Below are 25,945 nucleotides of genomic sequence, written 5' to 3' on the forward strand. Positions count from 1 at the left end.
AAAGTTAAAACTTCAGTATTGTTATTTTCAAATTTTTATCGTTGGGCAGTCATCAAAGATTAACAAAACAAAAGAATTTGTGAAAAGGGGTAAGTTTCAGAGTCAAAAGACGAAGGCCTTATGCTCGAAGCATCAGCTTCAGAAACTCTTTTATGATGGCCAATCTACATTATCAACTCAGTGCATTGGACTAAATTATAAAGAATTTTTGGTCGAGGTCTATCGGGAGAGGTGGGGGGGATCTCGAAACAATGATTAACGGCCAAGTCGCACATGAGAGTTAGGTGCTCAACACGCAACCTAGCCACGAGAACCCCGCACCAAGCCCCCAATGGCTCAGTGGAAGAACAATAATTAAACAAATAACTGAATAAATAAATAACCAGATCTGGACCCCTGAACAAGAAACCAAGCAGTTGGGGATGAGAGGGAGGGAACACCGAGAGGCTATCCTCAAGGAAGACAACGCCACGCTATAGTACAGCGAACACAATCCAAGCACATGGAAAAACAACGCATGCACTGATGAGGATTACCCCTGGCCTCCAACAACCTCAAGGTTGCTGCAAACGCTATAGAACGCACGCATGCAAACGCTGTACAAATGCTAAGAGATGGCTAAAACGCTAACAGTACGCCAACAAAATGCTACTGACCAGATTCGCTCCTCGTCGTTAACTATGTTAAATTCCATTTAACAACATTTAAGTATTTCGCCTTTCTCGAGAAATCATGTGGGATTTTCAGTGAATGTTAATGCCAAATGATGTTAACTTGTATCCTCTGTGCTTCTTCTTTCGCCGTCTAAGACCGAAGTGGAGACCTCCCTTAGGTTTAAGGTCTAATTTAAGAATTCAAATGATTCTTTAACGCTAGGATTCGCAGTCACTTTAAAGATCTTGCTGTCGGGAATTTCGAAAACTTAGCTTCTATAAGTGTTGTTAATTTCTATATTTGATCAACGACAGATCACTTGCTTTTACAGTTCCAAGGGGAAAGTTTGACAAACTGAAGAATAGTGATAGAAATGACATTACTACCAATGAAATGAATGCAAACCAAAACGTTCCCCGTGAGTGTTTGTGATATACCTTTTCAAAACATTTAATTATGTAGAGAAAACACTTTAATGGGAAAAAAGTGCAAATATTTCTGAACAATCAACGGTGCAAACTACTGTGTAATACTCATGAAACGTCTTTCTAGCAAATGTTAAAAAAGGGGTTGGAATCCAAGTAGAGATGCATCATCGACAGATGATCAGCGGTCCAAAAACAGGCTGGAATGGTACCTCCCTTGAACAAATACTACAGAGAGATAAATAAAGAAGGGTGTAACGATTCATACAGGTGTTCTTTGTAAGTGATCCAAGGTGCTACCGTTTTAGCCGCCATGGCGAGAAAAAAAGAAATTTTGAGAGTACATTTGCAGCGAAAGTCGCCAACTTCTCTGAGTAAGAGCAGTGGTGGAAAAGATAGGAAGCAAATGAGAGCTCAACACAAAGATATTATTAGCTTCATGGGCGAGCAAACAAAAGCGAGCATGTCATGATTAGTTAAAATTTCGTTTGTAATTGGTTGAAAGAGTGGCACGTGTTTTCTTGACCAATCACAGGCAAACTAAAAAAAAAAAACCAATGCAGGGTCGGATACTCTCGACACAGTTTAAAGAGCTACAATTAGCTGTACTTTACTTTTCATTCCAAACGAGATATACGTTAGTGTAAATATTTAACATTCCTCGACAAAAGCGAAGAAGGAGGCTGACAGGAGAATAACTTTTTCATTTCCTCATTTTCCTATTCAATATATATATCCTATTAACCAAGCGCGAGAGCCGCACTGGGAGAATATCGGCCCGAGGTCTTGACAGTACAGACCGAGCGCAGCGAGGTCCGTACAAAAAAGACCGGTCCCGAGCAAACAATACGGTCCCGAGCAAGCTTGGTTAATAATAGATTTATTATGCGACTGAAGTTCAAAGGGACACAAGTGCGGTATCATTCGGGACCATTCGGGACAGTGCCCGGTCCAATACTGAGAGAATATTGACCGGCAATAGAGCATATTGATTGGCTGATTTTAGTTATTGGCCCTCTGACTGCCCGAGTCGTGTAATAATACTGGTTACTGTCTCAGGAAAAACTGAGACTATTAATTGTATCACTCAATCGCAAGAATGGACGAAAGCTTTCATTTAGTTCTAGAGCTCACTCCGCAAAAAAGTTTTTTTTTTCTGCAAACGACGCATTCGTGCCAAACCAATACATGGTACGTGTTGTGAGTGAACTTTCCATGGTACAGTTTTTTACTCCAAAGGTTTTTACTTAAAACAAGAACAACACCAACAGCATATACTTACCGGGAAAGATACATTTGTTGGATGCACAAATCTTGGGTTGTCAACTTTGTACGGCAATATCCAGCCAAATCCGTTCAAGACTCCGTTCGTGTACATCAAAAATACAGGCAATAGTGAATTGCAGTCAGACACATTTGGCAGGTCATACCAGTACAGTTTGCCTTGAAACACAACAAAGAAGAAAGATCATATAGTCAGTAAAAAATTGTCAACACCTATATCTCTCTTCCTCCTCCCCCCCCCCCCCCCCCTCTCCACCGAGGTTTCAATAAAAGCCGGTTACGGTGGTCTTCCGCTACCGACAAGACCTCTTACCGCCGTCTGTTGAGCCCGCGATCAGGCTCTCATGTTTGGGTTTCGGTGGACTTTCATTTTTTTCTGGGGGAGCAAACTTCCCCCTCCCCGCTAGGGGAAAGGATCTCACAGCACCTTTTTCCGGACACAGCCGCCTAAAACATATCGTCAGCGGCTTGTGGAAAAAGTTATTGAAATGCCTTCCTTCCTCCAACGTTGTCATTACGTCTTCTAAGACATTTTTATCTAGAATAGACCTATAGTTTTAAAACCGTGACTAAATACAAACATAATTGTTGAGTTAGTACCCTATGACCTCCTCTGTAACCATAGAATACAAAATCTCAAACATCTGACATCGTTTCTCAACCCATAAAAATTGCATAATACTCAATAAAAAATAAATGCACATTATTCACTTACCCATCGTCCAGAAGCACTCTCCCTCAGTCCACACTCCACCTAATAGACCGCGCTCGAGCAAAGGGACCCGGACAAATCCGTTTGACTTTGAACTGTTTTGGATCAAAAGTCTATCACCGATGTATTTGGCTTTGGAGTTATGTTTATCAGAGCAAATTAGACTTGGATCCTTGAAGTAAGCGGTGACGACGTAAGAGTCGTCTTCTTGCCTCCATGGCAACCCCATTGGCTCCACAATTGATTTTGCAATCTTAAGAATGTAAAAGAGTAGATATCTGTTCATTTATCTAATAATGGCTGCCTGAAAACAGCTTTATAATCACAAAACACTTACTCCAGTTTGAATTCCGGCAATTTTGTCGTTTGCATCAAATAGCAGCATCAACGTCAAGTCCCCGTCGCGAATGTATCGATGACCTTGAAAATATGCTCTGGCTTAAAAAGAAAGAAAAAGAGGCATGTGTAAGGTAAAAACTTCATTACAATTTTAAAATGAACTCGTTGCGTGACAACAGCTGCAAAGGCCAAGGAAGAATAGGATATGATTGGCGAATTTGTTTTGCCCCCAATAAAAGAGAAAACGCATATTACAGATATAATTTGGATATATCAACAAAGTTGAAGTGGTAAATTGGCCACCGTAACGATTACAAAAGCTGAAGTTTCGAGCGTTAGCCCTTCGTCGGAGCATATTACAGATAGACTGAGTCCCATCGCTTTCGGAGCATGGGCGAAGTACGATCTCTCCCTAGGGAATGAAGCATAGACTTGTAAATAGGGGAAAGGTAGAGGGACAGACCATGATATGCGGAGTCATCATTTCGACATGCCTACAGTACGGTACTTCACATAAGCGTATCGGTCCATAAGTTCATTTCCTCCATTAATTTGTATCAGTTTGGTCAATTTGCTGACTTTTGGTAAGGTGAATAACAAAGAATACAACGGAAAACGGAAAGTTTTGTCACAAGATTGGTCGGAGAGGCAAGATAACAATGACTGCTTTATGAAATGGCGTCGCATTAAGTCTATAATTTTGGGATTTTGAAACATCATTAAGTTTTTAACTTACCCTGGCACTTATCACGCAAACCCCAGCCCTTTGCTACGGCATCGCTCACTGTCAGCGGTATCTCATCCCACTTCAGCCACGTTTCTTAAAAGTAGTATGTGAAATCGTGATTAGAACTGTATAATTAACTTGCTTAGCATTATAACATGAATGTTCTTGAGCTAAGAAATGAAACTGAACTTATTGTTTAGGTTTGCGCTTTGTAGTTTCCGTGTTGTTGACCTTTGTGTTTTCGTAAATCACACCAATCTTGGGTTAAGTACATTTTTAGGGTCAAACATGTGAAAGTCGAGATAGGTGTGTTCTGATTTGTAGTTGATCCAATACCAAATTCTCCGAACTAACATGATTATGGAAGACAGTAAGGAAAATTACTAATGAGATATTGAAAGTGAAACGATTAATACGCTTAACTCCAGATCACACTGAATATACGTCGTAAGCCGTTAATCCGGCCACTGTGTTGTGTTCAAGCTAGAACACTTGACGACCACAGTGCCTCTCTCCACCACCCAGGACAACACAATGGTACTGGTCGACTGTCAGGGTAACCTAACGAAATTCTGAGGGTGGGGAGGGGGGGCAACCCATACAATGGACTGGTAGGGGTGAGTAGCAATATCGTCAACACTAGTTGTTTAATCTCTGTTCGTTATAGCCTCTCACGTCTCTCTGCATTGAACCGAACTATCATTTTGTCTCCCTCACATCTATCACCAAGCCTTCGCTTAACCATACCTGATAGCTTATCCCACTCTGGAGTCACTGGATCTAAAGAAAAAAGGATAAGAATGAGTAAATCAATAGAGCTTAGCCCCCAAGCACATCAGTCCTCTCTCTACAATTACCAAAGCCTCTTCTCCCGGGTCTCTGATTTCTTCGTTCCTTGGAAGGGAGAGGCCTGTTTTGAGGTTCCAGATTCCCCCCTACCCCCTCCCGCGGATCGAGCTATCATCATTCACTACGGGACAGCAGGACAACGCAGATAAAAATACCATTTAAATGCTCTAGTTATCCTACAGGTTTTAAAATAATCCAGCTGTAAGTAATGGCCGGTGATGGCCAAAATACGTTCACTGGCGTTTCCTGTCTACATTGAATTGAAAGGGAGTGCTAGTGGGAAAGTAGGATTTAAAATTGATAAACGATTTGAAGATCAGTAAAATGGTTCCTAGGTTTTACTCTTGTAAGCTCACGTTATATTAGTACTCTATCATATTTCCTCGAGCGTTGCATAAGAACAAAATAATAATTAAAAAAAAAATGTCTAACCTAACCGTAACTTTGCACGTAGCAATATGAGGAAAAAAGACTTATGTTAAAAAAGTGATGAAGGCAGTGATCAAAAATCATTTGATACTTCACTAAGTATTCCTGAAATGTTATCAACTCCTTCATTTTCGGCAAAGGAAAGTGTAGTTTAAAAACAATTTTAGTACAGTAAGGGATTTGCCCTAATTAGTCTCTACAGTTTCATGCTATTTCAAGAACATGTCAAATAACTTAGCAGCAAAGTGATCAAATTGTTTTAGTTTCACTTCCTTGAAACCTTCTTTTTTTCGACTGATTACAGAATACATGGAATAACTTCAAATAAAAACGGAAGAATACATGAGTAATTCTCTTGCCTGCGTTTCTCGACCTATGCCAGTAGGTTCGAGCGGACACGACCATCACACAGACGACAAAAGCTAGGCAGTTCTTCATTTTTCACGAAGACAATCCAACAAGCAGTTTGACTTAACAAGGCTCTAAATGCTTCTATGCTATAAGAACAATTTACAACTCTTTTAAATACTCGTCTACGGGAGCGGAGTAAGTAGGCGCCCCATCGTCATGCTCAATAGAAAGCAATGAATGAAGAATGACAAAAACACTTCAATAGTCCATGGGGCAGGAAATTCAAACAGCGACCTTAGAACGGATCAGTAGGATTTCTGCACGCTTACGGAAAAAAAAGAAAAAAAAAAAACAAAAAACAATGCTATGTTTATGGTGAAGTATTCCTTCTTCAGATCGACTATTTTTTTACCTTATCATCCCAGAATGAGCTTAAAAATTATTAAATCTCGATCTTTAAGAGCTTATATTGGATTTCCAGAAAGGTGAACTTAGATCGTGTTTCAGTTTAATTACTGATTGAAAATTGTTTTCTCTTGTCTTAAGTAATATTTATGTAATACTTAAAGAAAATTTATAAAAATTGAATTAAATCCTGAAAAGAATAGTATGAAAATTATTCAAACCGTCGTTTATAATTCAGTCTCCAGTTTTTCTCGTGAGAGTATGGCCGCATAATGTTCTTCTTACGTTTTGACCTCTGTCTTAAATCTAATATTTATCATAAGAGATAAAGGTTTCAAAGAGGCAGAGAGCCAACAATTGCGGGTGGTTTCCTGTTCTGGGAAACTTTGGCTCCACAAAGCTTTCCAGTCTGATCAAGACGTTTAGATTTCTCAAGTTAAAAATATAATGACAAAGGAATTTTACTTGACGCGGTTTTACTGTGAAGAAATCTTCCCCACCGACGACGAGGCCTGTTGGAATTAAAGTTATCATAAAATTCCTGCGAAGTAAAGTGTTTGTCCTACAATCGTGGCTGTCAAAAACAGCTCTTCCCTCTGACGAAGAACTACAACGCCAGAACCATCAGCTGTAGGACCTCTTTATGGAAGCCAATTTTCATGGTCAACTCAGTTGATAAAATCAAATTATCTTGTCAAAAAACAGAGTTGAGTTCAAGATACTGTATACAAGAATTTTTAAACTTAACATTGGAAATATGTCATAAAAAGCTTTATGAAATGGTTATTAATCAGAGGGGATTCGGTCATGAACAAACAGCGAGCAATGGACTTATTCAGTGACCCTGTTCCAGACATTATTCTTTCATTAGTAAAGTTTTAAAGATTGTGGTTCATCGATCTAATCCAGCCACAAATAGCATATCAAGACAAGAAAAATCAAACAGAACAATAACAATAATAATAAATATTTATATATCAAATACGTTGTTTAAAATCAAGAATAGGATTTCAGAGGGTATAATGCTGAGAATCACAGCATGAAAATTTGGTAATGAAAGAATTGAATTGAAGTCACAAAATGAGATATTCATTACCTGTTGACAGGACCCAGCCGAGATAAAAGCTGAATCAAGCAAGCGAGCCTTCAAAAACACTTCCTGTGATGAGAATCTCACCGGTCCAACGTTTGGTATACCACTAGAGTTTTCATTCCCCATTAGTAGTGGCAAGGAAGAGGCCAATGGAGGGGAGGGGAGGGGAGGGGAGGGTTGGTTGCGTTATCTCCACAAGAAACTCCTCTTTATAGGGGAGATCGTAACAGAAATAGACTCTAAAAATAATTAGATGTTAACTGGGTATCGGACACCCACTTTTCTAGCTACCCCCCCCCCCCCCTCTCTCTCTCTCTCTCTTACAACTGAAAATGATTAGCTCGAAAGGGATCTGGCACGAGTGAGAAGTTTCGAGACGACTTAAATTGGCGAAATCTATCTAGATCTAAAAATTTACTAACAGTTACCTGAGGCTTATGAAGCAATTTCCAATAGAGTGTTGTCGATGGTGACGTCATCCCTGCGTCTCTTCTACATTAGATCATAAATAAAAGCCGATCGAAATGCTTGTACAATTAAGCTTGCTATGTAATTAATAATTAGTTGATCACAGATGACTTCAAAAGGTGATAAGAACACCAGTGACGCGTTCGCGTTTGCCTACGCTTGTGTGCCAGTATTTGCTTTTATACCACGCTCTGGCGTCATCTGTGTAACTGAACCAACACATGGCAAAATGGAATCTGTTGTTTGATAAAAATTGAAAATGACCTCATATCACGCCACACGAACGCGTGCTTAAACGCTTCGGTCGCTTATCGATAGAAAATGAATGGATGTAAATTCAACCTTGTTTTGTCTGTAAGGGTGCTTCCATACCCTTCCTACGCTTTTGCTAAAAGTTCGTCAAGCACTTGAAAGCTTATTGCGGTCTCTCGAAACGGTGATTTAACCCTTTCGCCCCCAAGATCTCATCAGTAATTCTCCTTACTGTTTGCTATACACTTCTCTTGATATAAGTTGGGAGGATTTGGTATTGGATCAACTAACAATTCCTTGATTACTGTCTCTTTATTCTCATCACTTACCTGCTTCATGTTGTATTAATATTGTAAAGAGAAATTCTCTCTTGGTCGCCACAGGAACCAAAGAGTTCAGTACTTTGGAAGAGATAAAGGAAAGTTTAGGAGCTAGCTTCAATTTTTCGCCTTTAACAATTTGACCGTTTGATGAAGGTGAGTGAGAGCGAATCGTATTCAGATATGTAATACTTTCCACGGACTGCTGGTTAATTCGTTTTCTTATTTATCCTAGTTGGGTTAAAAAGGTATATGAAACATGCATAAGCTACTAAAGGTGACCTCCCAGCAGGTTGAGTTGCATCGTTCTGGTGAACTGTTCCGAATATCGTGATATTAAGAAATTATTATACACGGTGGATATCTGACTTTCAAATTAGAGAATATCCAGGTCAGTTGCAATGGCGACACACACACGCCAGCGCGAAACACATTTTTGGGGCGTTTTACGGCAATTTAAATAAGCTAAAAGGTACCCTGCTATTTTTGATGCTCATTCAAAAATAATCCCTCTACAGAATTCATTAAGAGTAATTAAATTTATCGCATTCCTGAAAATCTTGAGTGCCTTGATTCTCACTCAAGATATTTTCAATGATATTATCATTTTTAAAACTTTCTGCTCAGCACATGCTTTGTCGTACTTAGTCATGTTTAAAGTAGCTCTTGGTGACTGTCTTTCCGGTATATGATAAATGGAGTGTTCTGGGCTGTTTACAAAAGCTCGATTTACAAATCAAAAACACTAATTGGATGTGGTCTATTGAAAACATGTTCGTTTACCGGCGTAACAGCTAAATACTTTCTCAAATCTGTTAATTGTTCGTCTTCTCGATGTAAACAACTACCGCGGTCGTTTTAGCATGCACGAAAGACAAAATCTATGAAAATCAGATTCTGAAAATGAAATCTAAAACAGATAAAATACTTCGTGAGTTACTCGGTTAATGAGGAATTTTAAAGAGACAAAAAAACTCAACTCACGCTTTTTGTAATGAATTGTTGTTTTGTTTTAAGTTTTAAATAATTAAACATTAGTATTATGGACAAAGGCAGCTTGCAATCAATTTAAAATTGGCGTGAACATTTGTGTCCGGTTTTTGATCGAAGTTGACATTCATATAGGCTCTTCTTAGGGGATTAGGAGGAATTAAATTCACAAGTGAATTACATAACTCAATAAAATTATTGAACACTAAACTTCCCACATTAAGGCATCGCTAACTTACGTAGAACTGGACCTGAAAAAAACGTTGAATATATAAGAAATTGGTAGGTTTTTCAGTTAAACGTCAATGACACTGATCCTATAATGACGGTGAACTTTGCAAACGCAGAAACAAAAGCGATCTAGCACATAAACTACTCAATGAAGAGTTTAAGGCGAGTAAATTTACATCATAAATAGTCAACAAAGGGGAAAAAAATGAGACAGTTTGTTTGTTTCAAACTGAAACCTACACGAAATTCATCCAAGTGCTAAGTGGGAAAATCAATGCTTTCTCTACCAGGCAAACAACTAAGAAGACATAAATGAACGGACCGAAAGATATGTCGATTTGACAATTAAAAATGGGGCCATCAACCATGCAGGAGTCATAATAAATGACAAAAATCTCCCACTCAAAATTCCGCATGAATATTTAATTTTTGTCATAGCAGATGTCTACAGTTGTTCGTTGTTGATCAATGAATTTCTAGCGGAAGATTATGGCCGAACTGTCGCGTGTATAAACGGGATACAATTTTGTAATGAAACGTGGTTAACTCTAGGAGTATTTTGCTTCATATTGGGATAAAAATGGTTTCAGTCGCAGCTAATGCTTTCGATGGATTCGACCAAACGACCCAAAAACGCAGTTTGATAACAAGGGTAAGTTTCTGACAAGATCTCGTTCAGTTATTTATAGTTAAGTTTCTAAATAGGAAAGTCTTCAAAAACATTGATAAACAGGCAGAAATGTCTCGAGGTGTTTCTTGCGCCCATAACACTTAAGGACGGATTACAGTGTTTTCGGGTTTGAAAATGATCTCGACATATTGACTTCGAATAGAGAAGCCGCTAAATTCAATTCATTCACATATCACCCACTGTGACAAAATGCTGCAAAGAAAAAAATACATTCGATGTCCACAGAAACGATTTGGCTGCCAACCTGACCAAATGGCTGATTTTTCAGTCTTAGAAGACTTTAGGGAATGCGAAGAGGCAAGACTGGAATAGTCTGGTGCGCTTTTGAGAACTTCGGAAAATAAATGTATTATTTTATTATTTTCAACTCCTTCTCAAATGAACTAATAAGATGTGTATACTGAAACATTCGCAGACAGAGGATTTCGCCCGACAGGGATTTACCAGTGATTAGTTTTCTGAGTAAAATCTCCAGGCGCGCTTACACGTCCTTCAGAAAAAACGCGAGACTACAGAGAAGATAGGAAATAGTTACATTTTTGTTTATCGAATTTTCTGTGAATGCAGTCCACGAAATAAAGCACAAGTAGTCAATTGACATCTACCATAGCCACAAAATGTTACACCAGCAAAAAAAAAAAAAAAAAAAGCGGCGAAAAATAGCAAAATTGGGCTGGCGTTGAATATTTTAAAATCTTAAGACTCGTCATGAATATATACGTGCTTGACACATATAGCGGCGATTGTTTTCGACTAAAATGTGGTCGCCTAATTCCTTATTGATAAAAGTAAAGTAATAAGTTGGAAATAAAATTCAATGCTTTTGTATGTACAAACGTGCAATTCTCCTCCTGGTCAAAGAAATGCAGAATTTACTTTCGTGCAATATTATATTTACGATATCTTAGAATTTTGAAAATGCATTTAAACCAAAGGTCGCGCCGATCTTTGCTATTGGCGGACGCGATTAAATTCAAAATGGTGGGTAAAATTTTGGGATATTACAGTTTACAGCGTTTTTCATAAGATAAGCTTTTTGCGGTCGCTTAATCTAGTTTGTAAATTGTGCAGTTAAAAAGCTACCTTTTTGAAAGATAAAGCTTTAATGAAGAGTTTCAGAAAAATTCAACGTTTGACTCAAATATGGCTTACGAAAAGTAATGTTTTTAAGTTTGAAAACTGACTATCGGGACATGTCTAAGATCACAAAAGTAATCCCTAATCTGAATCTTAGATTGAATGAGTATCGAATATCTCCGAGTACTGCGAATGTCGTACTTAAGCTGATAAAAGTAAATCGATGCGTGCTCCGCTCGTGTTTTCGTACACGAGAAGAATAAAATTAAACTTGGTGTTTTGAGGTTCACACAAACCATAAAAGGGAGCCAGTTTTAGTTCAACCAACCAGGATAGATTTCTTTATTAGACGCCGCCGCCTTCCAGCTGAGAACATTCCTAATTATTAACTGGAGGGAAAAACAATTTAGCAGTATTTTGCATTTTAAATTCAAAGCACAGGTAAATGAGTTGGGTCGACAAAATAGCGCAGCGAGCCTTGGTTTAAATTCAGTCTAGCAGGTGTTTTAAGTCAATAAATTGACGAGATAAGCTTCCTCTCCGACGGCTTCGCTGACACTCGGTGTTAAAAGCGCGCACTGAAAGTTCAGTCAATAAAGCTTACATTTTCAACATGTTTTAAGATTCCTCTGGAATGTTTACACAGAAGACAGCCCATCAGAATGTATTCGTTAACTTTTAGCGTCTTCGCCAGGGGGTCACCATATCGAACACATTTTAGCATCGCATCGAGAGGAACATTTTGAATAAATCAAAAAGGAGCATATTATGTGATATGAAAACTACTTTTTGCCTGAGACTAGTTCGTTACGCTTGTCATTTTAGTTCAATTTGATCGAAAGATTTCTACGCAGAATCTAAGTCCATTAATGTGATAGCTAGGCAATTCATATTGCCTACGTCACACAAACAGAAGATCAAATTAGGGATGTTAAAACCTGCTGCTGAGTTTTTTAATGTATTTCCATAAAAAAAAACCCACACACTCGAGGAATCGACCGAAAGCGACTCGCTCTTAACAGTTAGCTATGAGTGACGAGGAATTTCGAGCATTTACAAAACATCGAATACAGGTTAGATTGAAAGGGAGTTCTTTGAAAACCGACAGAAATTCATTTGCTATGTTTCGCTAACCATAACTTACTGGGATTTTGTTGTCGCACGTCCCTAAAACAAAGCTATTGGCGCCCACTGGCTTAAGAAGGGATCTCTGACTTTGTAATGGCACGTCGAAATTAACACTCTTACACGCACACGGTTCGTACGCAACATGCTTTAAAGAACAGAATTTTACCCTTCATTCGCATAAAAGGAACCATTTTTTAAGAATAGGTCCGAAGATGGGCTTTATATTCCTCTCAAATGGCGTTTATCTGAAGAAATTTCGTGGGAGGTGTTTCCGTTTCCTTTCTTTAGCTATTTTTAGTTAGATGCATTAGTCTGATATAACCACATTTCTTCTGAATTAAATTCAGCGAGCCCAAGGCAGCACATTGTCCTTCAATTAGACAATTGCAGACGCACACTACATTTAATTCAAGTTCATAAACCGCAAATGAAAATAGATCAAAGCCGTTATTTCAGTTCTATGAATGCTAGGAAAATTACTTCGAGTCCAGCTAAGAGGTAAACATTGTACTGATTTCAGGTTTTTGTTAATGTGTAATTTTGCAAAAAAAACAAAGAGGTTGCTGTTTTAACTTTGATAAATCTTACCATTTTGAATCTTAGATTATTAATCTAGAAAACAAATGATATATAGATTTTATTTTGTCTTAAATAAGTGATTTGAACGCTATAGGGGAGTCGAAACGCGTTGACTTTTGGCATATTTGTGCCTGTGCTAAGTTATTTTACATTTCGTTCTTTTCGGCATTTCATTTGATGATAAATTTTAGGAGTAATCTTGTAAACAGGGGTTTCAAAAATTCTTTCCATAAGCGGCTGCCGATGGGTAATCGGCGGCCGTGCCGTTAGGCACAATCCAAACCCAAAAGCCTGTTCACAAGTTAAATAGACCGGCAGCAGTGAGAGGTTTTACAGGCGGGAGTAAACACTAGTAACTAACTTTTATCGAACCCCTGGTATATCATAGTTCTTCAGGAAAAAAGTTATCTAAGCGCAAACTAATTATTTTCACATCTTGCTGAATTTCTTTGATTGCCGAAATAGAATGAAAACTAAGTTTTGTCCATGCAGTTATTACTAACAACAATTTCGAAGTAAAACTTAACAGGTATACATTTGAAAGTCCCCTACATCAATTTCGGTCACGATGTACGGATTCTACAGCTAAACAGTTTTACATGGATTATCAAACAATGCATGCACAGTTTTGTATTTTATGCAGTTTCAACCATGCAGGAATGATGTATTCAGAGATTTAAATAAAAACCGGTTTCCAGCAGTCTACCTGCAAGCTAGCTCTCGTTTTTTGGTTTCGCCTTACGGCACAACCGCATATTGGCAGTTGCTTGTGGAAAAAGTGACTGAAGCCTCTGTTTGCAAGATTACTCTTAGAAATAATCACAACTGTTCCGCTTGCGCAAGAAGTCAACATCTCCCACGAAATCTTGCTCAGCAGCGTAGTCACAATTCAAAAGTAGATAATGTAAACAATGGAAAATTGTGCAGCTTTATAATTATGGCTCATTAACAAAAGAACTCAACTACTTAACTTTTTCTCATTTTGCTTTGTACCTTTCACTGTTCTTGCAACACTGCATCTGGTTGATAGCGGTGTACGGGTGATATAACCTTAGTCCATGTTAAGACTTATTTATTTGTCCTATTTCTTTCCATTTCCTCGTAGTTCTTTTTCACATTTTGACTTTTCTTTTCTCTTATGCTATCAACAACTTGTAGAAAATAAGCGACACATTGACCAATCAAATTAACTGGGAAGAAGCGTTTGTTTTTAATTTCAAAATCATCCAGAAATGTTACGTTAAAATCGATGCTCATTTGCTCCCGAGGGGATCAAATCGACGAAACTGGAAGAGAAACAGTTTACAGAGCATGAATGTGTGATAAACTTACCACATTTTGTTTAAGTATGCCGGCTATTTGAAGAGTTCAGTTAATATATTCATTGCTAGGGGACTGTCATGAAGCTTGAAAATGACAACAAAATGCAATGGTTATCACCTGGGGTATAACGTTTCTGAGGCAAAAGACTAGAAACGCCTTTAGCTGGCATAAAAATGGAGCCCTTGGTTAATAAGGGGTAATTTTGATGAGCTATCATGCAAGAAACGAGAACAAAATATTGCGTTTTTATGGAGTGTCAGATAGCATTGTAACACTTATTACTCAGGTGGTTGTTATCCATTGGAATAGGCGCACTACTTTTTAATGGTTTAGTATTACACGAATGTTGTGTCATAATGTTTTCTTCTTGAACGTTGACGATTAAATGGTGAAAAGTTTGAATCCAGATAAACCAAAATTGATATTATATTATTAAGCATACCAGCCGATGGTAAATATAAAATGCAAGTTATAATCGGTCTTTAAGAAGATTAGGAGATTACTCGTTCATTCAGTCCTTTTTTAGTAATTAGAATCACCTTCCTCTAACAACGAGGGGATAAAAACAATCTGTTTACTGAGTAGCTGGTTTACTTTAATTGTTTTTATCCTTGACCACGTATAATCGTAATTTATGCTATGAACAAAACAAACATTTGTGTCCGATGGAACACGAAGAGACCCGGCGAAGTATTTCTCAGAACCATTACAGACGTCAACCGGCATACAGCGAATGAAAGGAGACTATTTCAGTTTTATTTGTGTTGGTTAATGAGTGTGGTTTGAGGGGCCTCGGCGCATGCTGTTATCGATTCTCAGCTTTCGTTTTATTCCTACACCAACGAAGTTCAATATGGACTTAGATGTAGTCGCTGGAATTCATAAATTCATTGGAAACGCCACCTTCACGACACAGGCAGCGTTTCGGTCGAGAAATTACTCAAAGGTATTATTAAACTTTTCTCGGCTTTTTCTCTAAGAAGTGATTAATAGTAGCTATTTGAGATACTTAAACTTAATTATTCAACAAAACAGCGACAATAAACGACTCTAAAAATGCTACGCGGGCAAGTTTTACCATTAGCCCAGTTTCAGAAAAACACGCGTAGCCACAATGGCAAAGGCAGTGACAGAATCGTGTTTACTAGAAATTCTGGAACTGTACTTTTAAATCGGGAAATATTTAAAAGCAAAACAAGAGGTATGTTAGAAGAAAAATAACAGTCCTATTCAAACGAATTGTGGGCGAATTTTGCCCCTGCAGACTTCTAACAAAACAACACAACTCCCTCAACTGACTAAACTGCAAACTGCGAACTAAAAGTTTCGACAGTTATTACTGATAACAGGAAATTATCGATACAATTAATTAAAGAAACTAAATATCTTCGCTGAAAGTTGTTTTCTGACAGATTTTAATGATAACGAGCTTCACGATTCTACCAGCGAAACTGCTATATTATCAAATCAGACTTTTTTTTTGGAAAATTGAAACCCAGATTACGCATTCCAACTCTTTATCTTGTGATTCGATGTCATTATGCTGTAATCTCTATAGCCAATTCACCGTAGAATACAATAAATATGTTGTTTCGTCAGTTTTTTTCTCTTGAAAAAAAATTATTCCACAAAAATATTTGTGAGACAAAAACATAGTTTCTATAAATCTGTCGGGTTGTTGTTTATCACATAACCCTTCTTAAAAATAATGTCTCTCTTAATAAGACATTTAATAAAGGTTTTTGAAAAAAAACATTCTATCGAAACAGGTTAATTAGTTGAATCAAACACATCAACTGAGTGCCAAATTGCAAATCCTCTATGCTCCTTAAAATGCTTCGCGTACGTTAGGGAAAAATTTCTGCTTCAACTATTAAGAGAAATTGAAGTGGAAGCTATGAACATCTTTGATGTCTGAAACTCATTAATTTTTACAGTGACCACATTAATTGAGTAATTACCTTTATCGTGTTGAGAAACAGTATCTTAAAGAATATTTTATTTGCAAGTATTTTTAGAATTTCGCTTTAAAAGCCTCAGTAAAAAAAAGGTGTTCTTTCTTCAAAGCCGCCTTCTTTGAAGGGGGAATTACTCGCTTGCGCGATGCATTAATAATACTTTACTACCTCGAGAGCGAGAAAAAAAAACGAAGGAATGTTATGTAAATATGTATCAGGCCAGCACAACAAACGGAAAGCTCTATTTATTGCTAAGGATAAAATGTGTCGACATATGGCGCAACTCTTACCAGATGTAATTTTTTTTTGCTTTGTTTTGTTTTTTTTTTTATGAAACGATCTGTCTCACTCAAGTTCAAGTTCATAGAAAAGGAAACTAAATCTATTTATAATAATTTGTTCTAAGCCAATAGGAATTTGAAGGAAGCAAGTATATCAATATTTCAAAGGAAGCTGTTGTTTTCTAGTTTTTTCCATGGAATTCTCAACGAAAACAAAAAAAAAATCATTCAAATTTTACCTTCTAAGTTGTTTTATCGAGGTCGTATCACAAACAGACTTCCAAAGTTTGCGAAAGTGAATAAGTTGAATAAGTTTTTTAAGTCTATTGTTATCATTTTGCCGTCAGGTTTAAAACTAGAGTCCCAATCGTCTAATTGAAAAACATCAGTTCTAAAGGAAAATAAACTTGACGCGAGAAACGATGTGAAAATCACGAAAAAATTGAAGTATCATGTAATAGTTTACACCTTAAGCTTCAGAGTGGTGTCATGGATTACCGTTCGAAAAGGAGAACCAATTACTACAAGTCGTTCACGAAAACTTCAGGACAAGGACTCTTTCTTCCGGCGATAAAACGCGTGATGATAAAAACTAATAACAACTGCGTATTTTTCATCAATCCCAGCCGAAAAAAAAAAAAAGATGAAACTTGTTGTTTTGGAATATGTTTTGAATCACAGATAATCATAATTAACCAAAATTTTCCAATAAGGTCGAGAGAATTTTAGGCCAAGATGTTTAATAATTTACAAAACTGATCAAAATATAAAAACACGTTCAGTCTAGAAGCAACGAAAGCGCGCGACACGAGGGAGTGGGGTCTTCTTGCCAAAAAAACCGGAGTTGAAATTCCAGAGTATCGCCTCGCCAAAGACAAAATACGGCTAAGAGCTTTAGATTTGCAAGTGATGTTTCATGCTTTTCATTCTAAGTGGGCGGCAAATTTCGTTTCATCGTCTTCGTTTGGAATTAGTTTCTTCTGATCCAATGAAGCGTATTGAACTTTATACATTTTACTAATTATGCCTTCACACCTTCCTCTGAGAAATTATTAGTTGCTGACAGAAATTTCTATTGGCCACAAGTCGCTTTAAATTGCTTCTGACTTCTTCACGGCATTAACTCAATTAAATGTGTAGTGTACTTACTGGAGCTAAACGGTTCTTTCAGTGTTCATGCTTTCTCGACAAAAACAGAAAACATGCATGAATTAAGCATTGGGCACGAAGCTTGTCCTTTTCGTCATGACGCGTGCTTCCTGTCTCCCGTTGAAAAAGGGAACGTTTAGTTTCTCGACCAACCGCGTGTTCACTTTGCTTGAAAACGACGGAAGCGACAGCAGCGTAACTCTTCAACATCTGGGAGAAAGCTTCTCCCAACCATCATTAACGAAAGCGCAGTCCAGCGTCAAGAAAGCGAGGGTATGTAAACTAGCCTAGCCCTATTTTATTCGATCAGCTCTCTTGCATTTGGAATAACAACACATGAAAATCGAAACTTCATTTTTCATTAATAAAAAACGGCACGAAACAGCTTTTTAGCTTCACTGTTCCACGTGAAAAATACTTCGTACCCAGCTTGACCTCGTATACATCCTAGGTTTAGTTGTTGACACTGATTGTTCGACATGGAGAGCTCTTCATGAATCAGTGTGCGCCGACATGGGGTAATTTGTCGGTTATGAAACTTTTATGTCTTTTGTGTCTTAATTGTAACCTTTCCAGATGTGCTATTATTATTATGATTTGCTTCCATCTTTGTTCTTTAGAGATTAGACCATAACTTGTATTAGTCTTTCTAATTTATTCATAGCTGTGGTAATTTTGAAGCGGGTTCCGTGGTCGCAAAAGCTTCTCCTTCTTTTTAATTTAACAAGCTCACTGGTCCACCATCGACGGCACGTAAATCAATCTTGGTTTTCATATCTTTCAGGGTAATTTCGATCTTTACTTGTTGTTAAAGTCTGACTTTCGTTAATGACGCAAACATAGAAAGCCTAAACATTGAAAACGCAAGCAAGGAAATCGAATGTTTTAATTGTTAAGAACAAACCAAGTTTCCTGACACTTGAACTTGTCTCGCTCGAAGAAAGAATCAAAATAATATTTTGACCTTTCAAGATATCATATTAAGCATTTCTTTTATTAGAGGGTTTTTCCCAACTCGGACCAACGATCCGATTGAAGAGAGAACTACTGATTTTGAAGGATATCAAAATAAGGAAAGGAAAAAATTTTTTTCAAATGTACGTTTTCAAATAAATTTTTTTTCAAACAAATATCTGCATGAATAATCATAAGTTAAGCTAGATTTTTCTTCAATTAGGAAACTTTATCTTCACTTACAGACATCAACGCAGACATGTTGAGAGCGTGGGAAAGGCATCCTTCACTTGTCACCTTTTCATGGACAGTAATTGAAGAAAATAAATAACAAAATTAAACGTAAAAAAATCGATACTTTCAAAGTTTTTTTACTTGACTTTCAGTCACCTCTGGTACACTACGAAAAGAGTAGAGTTCGACGGAAAGTTATAATTGATTATTTTTTGCGCTTTGATTTATTAGCGACGATTAACCATCGTATCTGATGAAAATGAATAAACAAGAAAATGAATTTGCTTGGGTGGCATAAAACTTCCAGTCGTTGATCAGAGGGAGTGATGTGAAATGGCATCGAGGAAAAGGTCTTCAATAAAAATCGGAAATAAGGGTTTGGATGCTTTTTATGAGGCAAGTATCACGAAATAAAGGCATCATGAAAGATTCACGGTGGGCTTAAGGAGATTAAAGGAAGAAAAGAAAATTAAGTATAAAAATTAAGTTGCAGACGCGTTAATTTGTGTCGTTGTTGAAGCACCTTATGAAATGGTGTTATGTGTTTGATGGCGGTATACCTTTCTCAAACACTCCTCGCGTAAACGAAAGTCACTTTAAAAATATTTCTTAAGTTTTTCATGTTTGTTCTTTAGGGGTCGATGAGTTCATCGAGCGAGATCTCTTTCCCGCCTTATGAAGTCGTCCCTGCTACTCGGCCTATCATCGTCATCGGGCCTTCGCTCCGAGGATACGAGGTAAGTGTGTATACTGCCTTCGAATAAATCCGAAGTCAACCTCGTTAAAAACGTGGTTGGTCCGAACTTTCGCGACGAAAATTGACGGAAACAAATAAGAACCGAACAAACTTAGCTGCAATTTGAATTAAAGGAAACATGCATCCTCCCGGCATGGCGCTCTGCCTAAAACTATGGTTCTGCTGCCGCCTTAAATGGACTTTCTTTTGCTCGTCAAATTTAGAACACTTCTAAATAACGTTTACAATGACCTTTGAAGATGGCTTTTTTAAAACAGTTAATGAATAGACATTTGGTCGCAAGACCAAACATCCCTTTGTCGAGAAAATGCAAAAACAAGCTGTAGCTTCGGCACGAATCTTACGAAGGCAGGGCTCGACACTAACTCTCCAACTTACTAGCCTGGTGGCTAGTGACAACTTAGATGTTAGTAGCCCGATTTTTTTTTTTTTTTACAAGCCAAGCTTTGATATGTTGGCTAGGTCCAATAACAGCAGAATTGCTAGTAAGACTTAAAACCACAATGCAAACTTGGCGGTGGAGGTGTAAGACTTGCACCTTCTTTAGCAGGTCTCTTCTTTTTAGAACTATCGTCTTTGCCTTTTTCTTTTTTACGGCCGGTAAAACATCCTCTAATATCCATTATCGAATTTTGAGAAAAAACAAAACAGAGCGAATTTGCATGAGACTGCTTGACATATGGTCCGCATACCTTCTGTCACGCTTGACTGGTTTAATCAAACACAGCAAAACAGTTATTTGATACGATGAATAAATGAAGTTCATATAATTTGAACTGCGGTTATAGATACGTATGATGCACGATCCTCGCATCATACGTATCTGATTTATCATCACGGGTTTATTACGAATCAACTTAACGGCCTGCTCCCAGTTGGCTTGTTAGCTCAATTGGTAGAGCGCTGCACTAGTATCGCAGAGGTCAGTGGTTCGAATCCCGTACAGGCCTGATTTTTTTTCAGGTCTGATTTTCGCTGTTGCATAAATAGCGCTCTCTACTGCGAGGATCGTGCATCATACGTAAAACAGTTATTATCGCAATGAATTGCGCCAGTTTTAATTTTGTTCGATGGCCTTAGATTTTCCTCACATCGATTCTCTCAGGCTAGCAAATTATAAAGAAAAATGCAGCGATTTTCCCGTGAAGACTTTCAGGACTCTTTTTTGCATTGAAACAAAACTTCTTTGGAAGAATTTCAAGACCCCGAGACGTCATTGTAAAAACTGTTGAGATTTCTTCACTTACGGGCGCCAAGAAATGTTTCAAAACCAAAACATCTTTCTGAACGATCTAGCAAACTGTCGTTGGCGAAATTCAACAGCTAAAAACAGCTGATTTAAACGTCAAAGCAATTAAATATCTCTCATATAATTATTTCTGTAGTGGTAAGTTTTGTAAGTAAGCATACAACGACAAGTCACCCATGTGTTGTCACGCTAAATGGAATATTATCCCTATACAGTGCCGCACGATTTTGCGCGTGATTTTATCGGGAAGTTGATGTTTTCTTCAAGTAATTTCGCAACAAAAAGGAAATGCTTTTTTGTTTGTCAAATATTTCTTTCAACATAATACCCGTTTACGCGCCATAGGGCTAAAAGTAATCGGACCTAAATTTGCATAAGTGCCCGGTAGCATGATACGCCTGCAATGAATTTCCAAGAAAAGTGTTTGAGTTTGTGTCCCTTGAGAAGAGAAAAACTAGTTCGGTCAATTTCAATTTGTTTACTAGCCAAACTGGCTAGTGGAAATCGAAAACCACTAGCCAAAACTGAATTTCTACTAGTCTGTGGCTAGTGGGCTACCGTTAGTGTCGAACCCTACGAAGCGGGGGGGTGGGGGGGGGGGGACAAAAACATATTATTTCTCACGAGTTGAACTTAAGTTTGATCTTCCTGCAAGGTGAGCATTATGAGGTATTACATTACGCGTAGACCAGACAATAACAAAGCTGGTTTTTACATAGAAATAGCCTGGTAGAGTTGTCCTAAAAGTCCATAACTAAGTTGTATTCAGGGATTTGCCATAGTTTACACTTACTTCATCACCGATTTTAGCGGCATTTTTCTTGGAAATGAAATATTGAAATGAATGTGAACATGTTCACTTCTGTCACTTTTGCAGGTCACTGATCTTATGCATAGAGCTCTCTATAACTTTTTGAAGAAGAGATTTAGCGGAAAGTAAGTCAATGATTTTATGCCAAACCAAATATATAGCATATTTACAAGAACTATTCAGCAAGAAACTGGTGAATTACTATCGAAAATAACCTTTAACCCTTTAAATCCCAGATGTGATTTCATGTAAGTTTTCCTTTCAATATCCATACGTTATCCTGCAAACAGGTAACGAAAACTTATCGGGTAAAATTCGTTATCTTGATCCAGCTTATTAGGTGGCAACCGTAGCTACTCTCTTGTACATTTTCCAAGAAATTTCACTGTTAGTTGTAGTCAACAAATCACTTATCTTCAGCCGCCTTTCGGGAAAATGTGGCAGGAAATGCCCAGCAGTAACATTTTAGATTTAAAAATGTCAGTCTTACATATAGAACTTCCAAATAGTTGGGCTCTGTTTTGTCCACTTAAAAATGAAATATAACCATCAAATAAAAACAAACACAACAACAAAAACTTCACCCGATTAGCTTCTCCTACTGACACATTCCTTGTCTTTACAGAATATCAGTGTACAGAACTCATGCGGACATTGGTTTGTCAAAGCGATCAAAGAACAATCCCTCAGAGAAAGAAAGATTTAATATCACAAAGGCAGGGGGCCCACGAATGACAGGTAAGTTTACAAGATCAACTCTTAGAGAGCATACTGTAGTAAAGTAAAAAAGGAAGATTTGTACCTTCATCAAATGCAGTTATGCGGTTTAACACATCTCTCCGCCATATATTTGTTAAAAATAATCGCTCAAAGCAATCTCTTTCTCAAAATTTCAACAGCTGAAGTGCAGAAAGAAGTAGAGCGTATATATGAATTGACCAAAGGTCTTAACATGGTAGTTATCGACTGTGACGCCATCAATCATCCGTCCCAGCTATTGGACTGCTCGCTGGCACCAATCGCCGTATACATCAAAATGGAACCACAGATTCTGGAAAAACTTGTTAAGCTTCGTGGATCTAAACGTAAGAACCTTGGCGCTCAAGTCGTAGCTGCTCAGAAGTTGGCACAATGTAATGAGGTGAGAAGGATTCTAGTTGGATCAAAACAGTTTACAGCCCTTATACTGTGGCTCAAAGTCTTCAATTTCTCTTTATAGTGTCTCACATAACAGTCAAAAGAATAAAAGAAATGATCACTAACTACAAAAGCTCTTGATTGTTGAACAAAGTCTCCTTGTCAGCACCTTAGAAAATGCATAGAGAGCAGTATGAAGAAAATCCATACTGACGTTTGGGTGCAAAGGGTTAACGATACAGGTGTTTGTAACTCAAACTTTCAATCTATGACTCTAATTTTCATTCTTAAGAAATGGTATTATGCTTTCTTAAGATACACCTTGCGTAAAGTTTGCAAAACTGTTAAGTTCGAAAAGGTTTCAAGTCACCTGGAATATCCCAAAAATTATGTAGCTCTGAACGTCACCGGTGCGTATTTCTGTATTCATGTAGGAAATGTTTGACTTGGTTCTTGATGAGGCCATCTTTGAGGACGCCTGCGAGCACTTAGGGGAGTTTTTAGACCAGTATTGGAGGGACTTGCACCCGAATGATAATGAGGACGGGGCTGAGTCATTATCGGAGAAGATGCCTCTTCTCCAGGGACCCAGTCGAGTTCCTGCTTTGAAGGTACATGTGTAATTTGCATAACATAGAACGCAAACGTTATTAAGACCTGAGGGCCTCAGTGGGAGGCCGGGGGGCTCAACGAAGAGGATGGGGTGTTAAGCACGTGGAAGAACAACAATACGCGAGTGCGCAGATGGATGGCACATAGACTCGGCGTGATACCGCTGGCCGTTTACAGACAAATGTGCTCTTCTGGGATCCTGATGATCCTTTCTTTCATGCGCTCGAACAGCTTTCTCGAAATATTTTTGAAACATGAATGATCCTTACTCGCAAAGGTTTGCTAGAGGACATTTTCCTTACTCGCAAATTGTCAAAAACACTCGTATTTTGTGGATTTGTAAGGACTAATTTCAAGCCCTGGTTTACCGCTTGGGTGTTATAAGACCAAAACCAAAGCTATCACAACGACCAATAAGAACAAAGGAATCAAGAACCTTAAGAACCAATAAAAACTTAACTGAAACCAGGCCAATTTAAACCAAGCCAATTTCCCATAGAGAAGGATAATGCAAAATAGGCATGACGCGACCGGATTTAATTTTGCGCCGTTAACTCTCAATGCAGCGTCGTTAACTTACAATGAATGTTTCAGGGTGCACAGAGTTTAGCCAAAAGCCAGCAGGGTGTTGCTGGGGGAAAACCAGGTTCTCCATTGAAAGGTGCACAACAACAAGGTGGACAGAGAGGGACACAAGGCACAAGTGGCTCTCAAACAAACCAAAGGAAAATGGCGGTGAGTGGCAATGCACCGGATTTTGGTAAGAAACTCCACGAAGCTTTCCAGAGTTCGCAGTCGCATAAAACCACCGAGCCAGAGTATCATTCGAGTTACGGACAGGAACCGCATTATGATCAACATCATCAACATCAACAACATCAACATCAGCAACAGTACTATGGCCAGGGGGAGCATTACCAGCAAGAGCAACAATATGGGTCGGAAATGTACGGGCCCCAGCAAGGCTACACATCGGAGCCTTATCACCAGGGGTACCAACAGCAGTATGGTCATGACAGCCAATACGGCTATGGACAATATGGGCAGGACCCCAATGAGGGGTACTCTCATGGGTACGAGAACCAGTACCCCGACTCTTATTATGACAGGGAAGCAAGTATGGGGTACCAACAGCAATACAGACATGAAATGGATAGTCCTTACCAACAACAACAACAACAACAACAACATCAACATCAACAACAACAGGAGTGGTATGATGACTCAAGCAACTATTATGGACGAGATGTCTACTATCATTAACATTTTTCTTGTTGAACAGAGTCAGATCAACAGTGGGCAATCTCAATTTGATCACTGAATTTAAATTTGAAAGCCTACCAAGCGATAGGCAGAGAATTCACAATGGTTCAAACAAATTCAAGGACCATATGCCAAGTGGTATTGGATAGATGTTGCACGTTTTGTATTTGCCACAGCATGATCTTTTTCTTATTATGCGGAGCATTCACATATTTTGTCATGTGATGCAAAATGAAATGACACTTGCATGCTTTACAGCACTAAATTGACTGCATGAAAATAGACTTGACAAAGTTATCTCATGACAGTTATAAAATCAATGTTGATGGCTCTTCCAACAAAGCAAAGAGCTTCTTTAGCTGCCCATTTATGCTCACCAAAGAGTTGTCTTTGCTATTCAGCGAGAACTCCACATATGTATACAAAGTATGATTTGAGGACCTGTAACTTCCTGCCTTTTTGCTTGATCACTACTCCAGAAACAACTATCCCAGGAAAAGGAGTTTTACTGTTTTGACCACAACTTAGACTACATGTAATTAATTCAATAAATCCCAATAACTGAGCTGAAAGCTATGAACAAGTCATTTTTGACTTGCTGCCTGCAATAATTCTTTTCAGGTCTTAGTCAATGTAACTAACCTAGAATGAATTAAAGCCTAAAAAATGGCTTCAGCTAAACTCTTTTATCACAAAGCAGGGCTGTCAAATAATTGTGAATAACTGGATTGTGACACAAAGTAGGGCGGCACTACAGGTTGAATGCCCCTCCACAGGCTTGGGCTCTGGGAGCCAATAAGGCCCCAAAGCATTCTGAATAGCTGGCTCATTTTTCAGAGTAGACTGTGAAATGCACTGGTAGCTAAATTATTTTGAAAATCTTGAAAATGTGATCTGTAATGTTAAGTAACCAACAATATTCAAGAGATTTTTCAATGCACTGAACTTACAATTTGAAAGAGCGAGGAGCACTGCTCTTTTCAAGATGAAAACCCAAATCTGTCTAATTTAACCTTTGTAGTAGAATGAAAGAAAATATTCAGCAGTAGTTTTAGTAGTTTAGTCCAGTCTCACACTACAGCAATTTTTTTTAACCATTTGGTTGGAACAATTGAGTAGAATAGATCACACAACAAATAATGTTGTCCTGTTAATTATGTTAAATAGCTTTATAAAATAAAATTTTGTATTTCAAAGACAACTTCTTGCATTT

At 38.1% G+C, this 25,945-nt stretch overlaps 2 protein-coding genes across 8 annotated transcripts; one reads left to right on the forward strand and one right to left on the reverse strand.

The window, feature by feature from the left end:
* Positions 1–937: 937 nt before the first annotated feature.
* Positions 938–7,714, reverse strand: LOC111323023 (uncharacterized). The gene is made up of 8 exons (XM_022926290.2): positions 7,697–7,714; positions 5,779–5,916; positions 4,889–4,921; positions 4,151–4,234; positions 3,413–3,513; positions 3,079–3,328; positions 2,362–2,522; positions 938–1,307 (listed from the first exon to the last, which is right to left on the reverse strand). Exons 2-8 carry the CDS (start codon positions 5,855–5,857, stop codon positions 1,203–1,205), a joined length of 813 nt encoding a protein of 270 aa, XP_022782025.1. The 5' UTR covers positions 5,858–5,916; positions 7,697–7,714; the 3' UTR covers positions 938–1,202.
* A 2,254-nt stretch (positions 7,715–9,968) lies between these two features.
* Positions 9,969–25,933, forward strand: LOC111322969 (uncharacterized). 7 transcript variants are annotated; one of them, XM_088737294.1, is made up of 8 exons: positions 18,051–18,500; positions 19,135–19,299; positions 19,539–19,640; positions 21,787–21,845; positions 22,346–22,458; positions 22,620–22,861; positions 23,292–23,468; positions 24,064–25,933. In XM_088737294.1, the coding sequence occupies exons 2-8, from the start codon at positions 19,237–19,239 to the stop codon at positions 24,730–24,732; spliced, it is 1,425 nt and encodes a 474-aa protein (XP_088593420.1). In that variant the 5' UTR covers positions 18,051–18,500; positions 19,135–19,236; the 3' UTR covers positions 24,733–25,933. The 7 variants fall into 7 exon arrangements, with proteins under 7 accessions (XP_022781951.1, XP_022781952.1, XP_022781950.2 ...); XM_022926216.2 differs by lacking the exons at positions 18,051–18,500; positions 19,135–19,299 and adding an exon at positions 9,969–10,181; XM_022926217.2 differs by lacking the exons at positions 18,051–18,500; positions 19,135–19,299 and adding an exon at positions 12,234–12,370.
* Positions 25,934–25,945: the final 12 nt, after the last annotated feature.

This window comes from Stylophora pistillata, chromosome 10, assembly GCF_964205215.1.
Source record: "Stylophora pistillata chromosome 10, jaStyPist1.2, whole genome shotgun sequence".
In the NCBI taxonomy this organism is placed as follows: Eukaryota; Metazoa; Cnidaria; class Anthozoa; order Scleractinia; family Pocilloporidae; genus Stylophora; species Stylophora pistillata.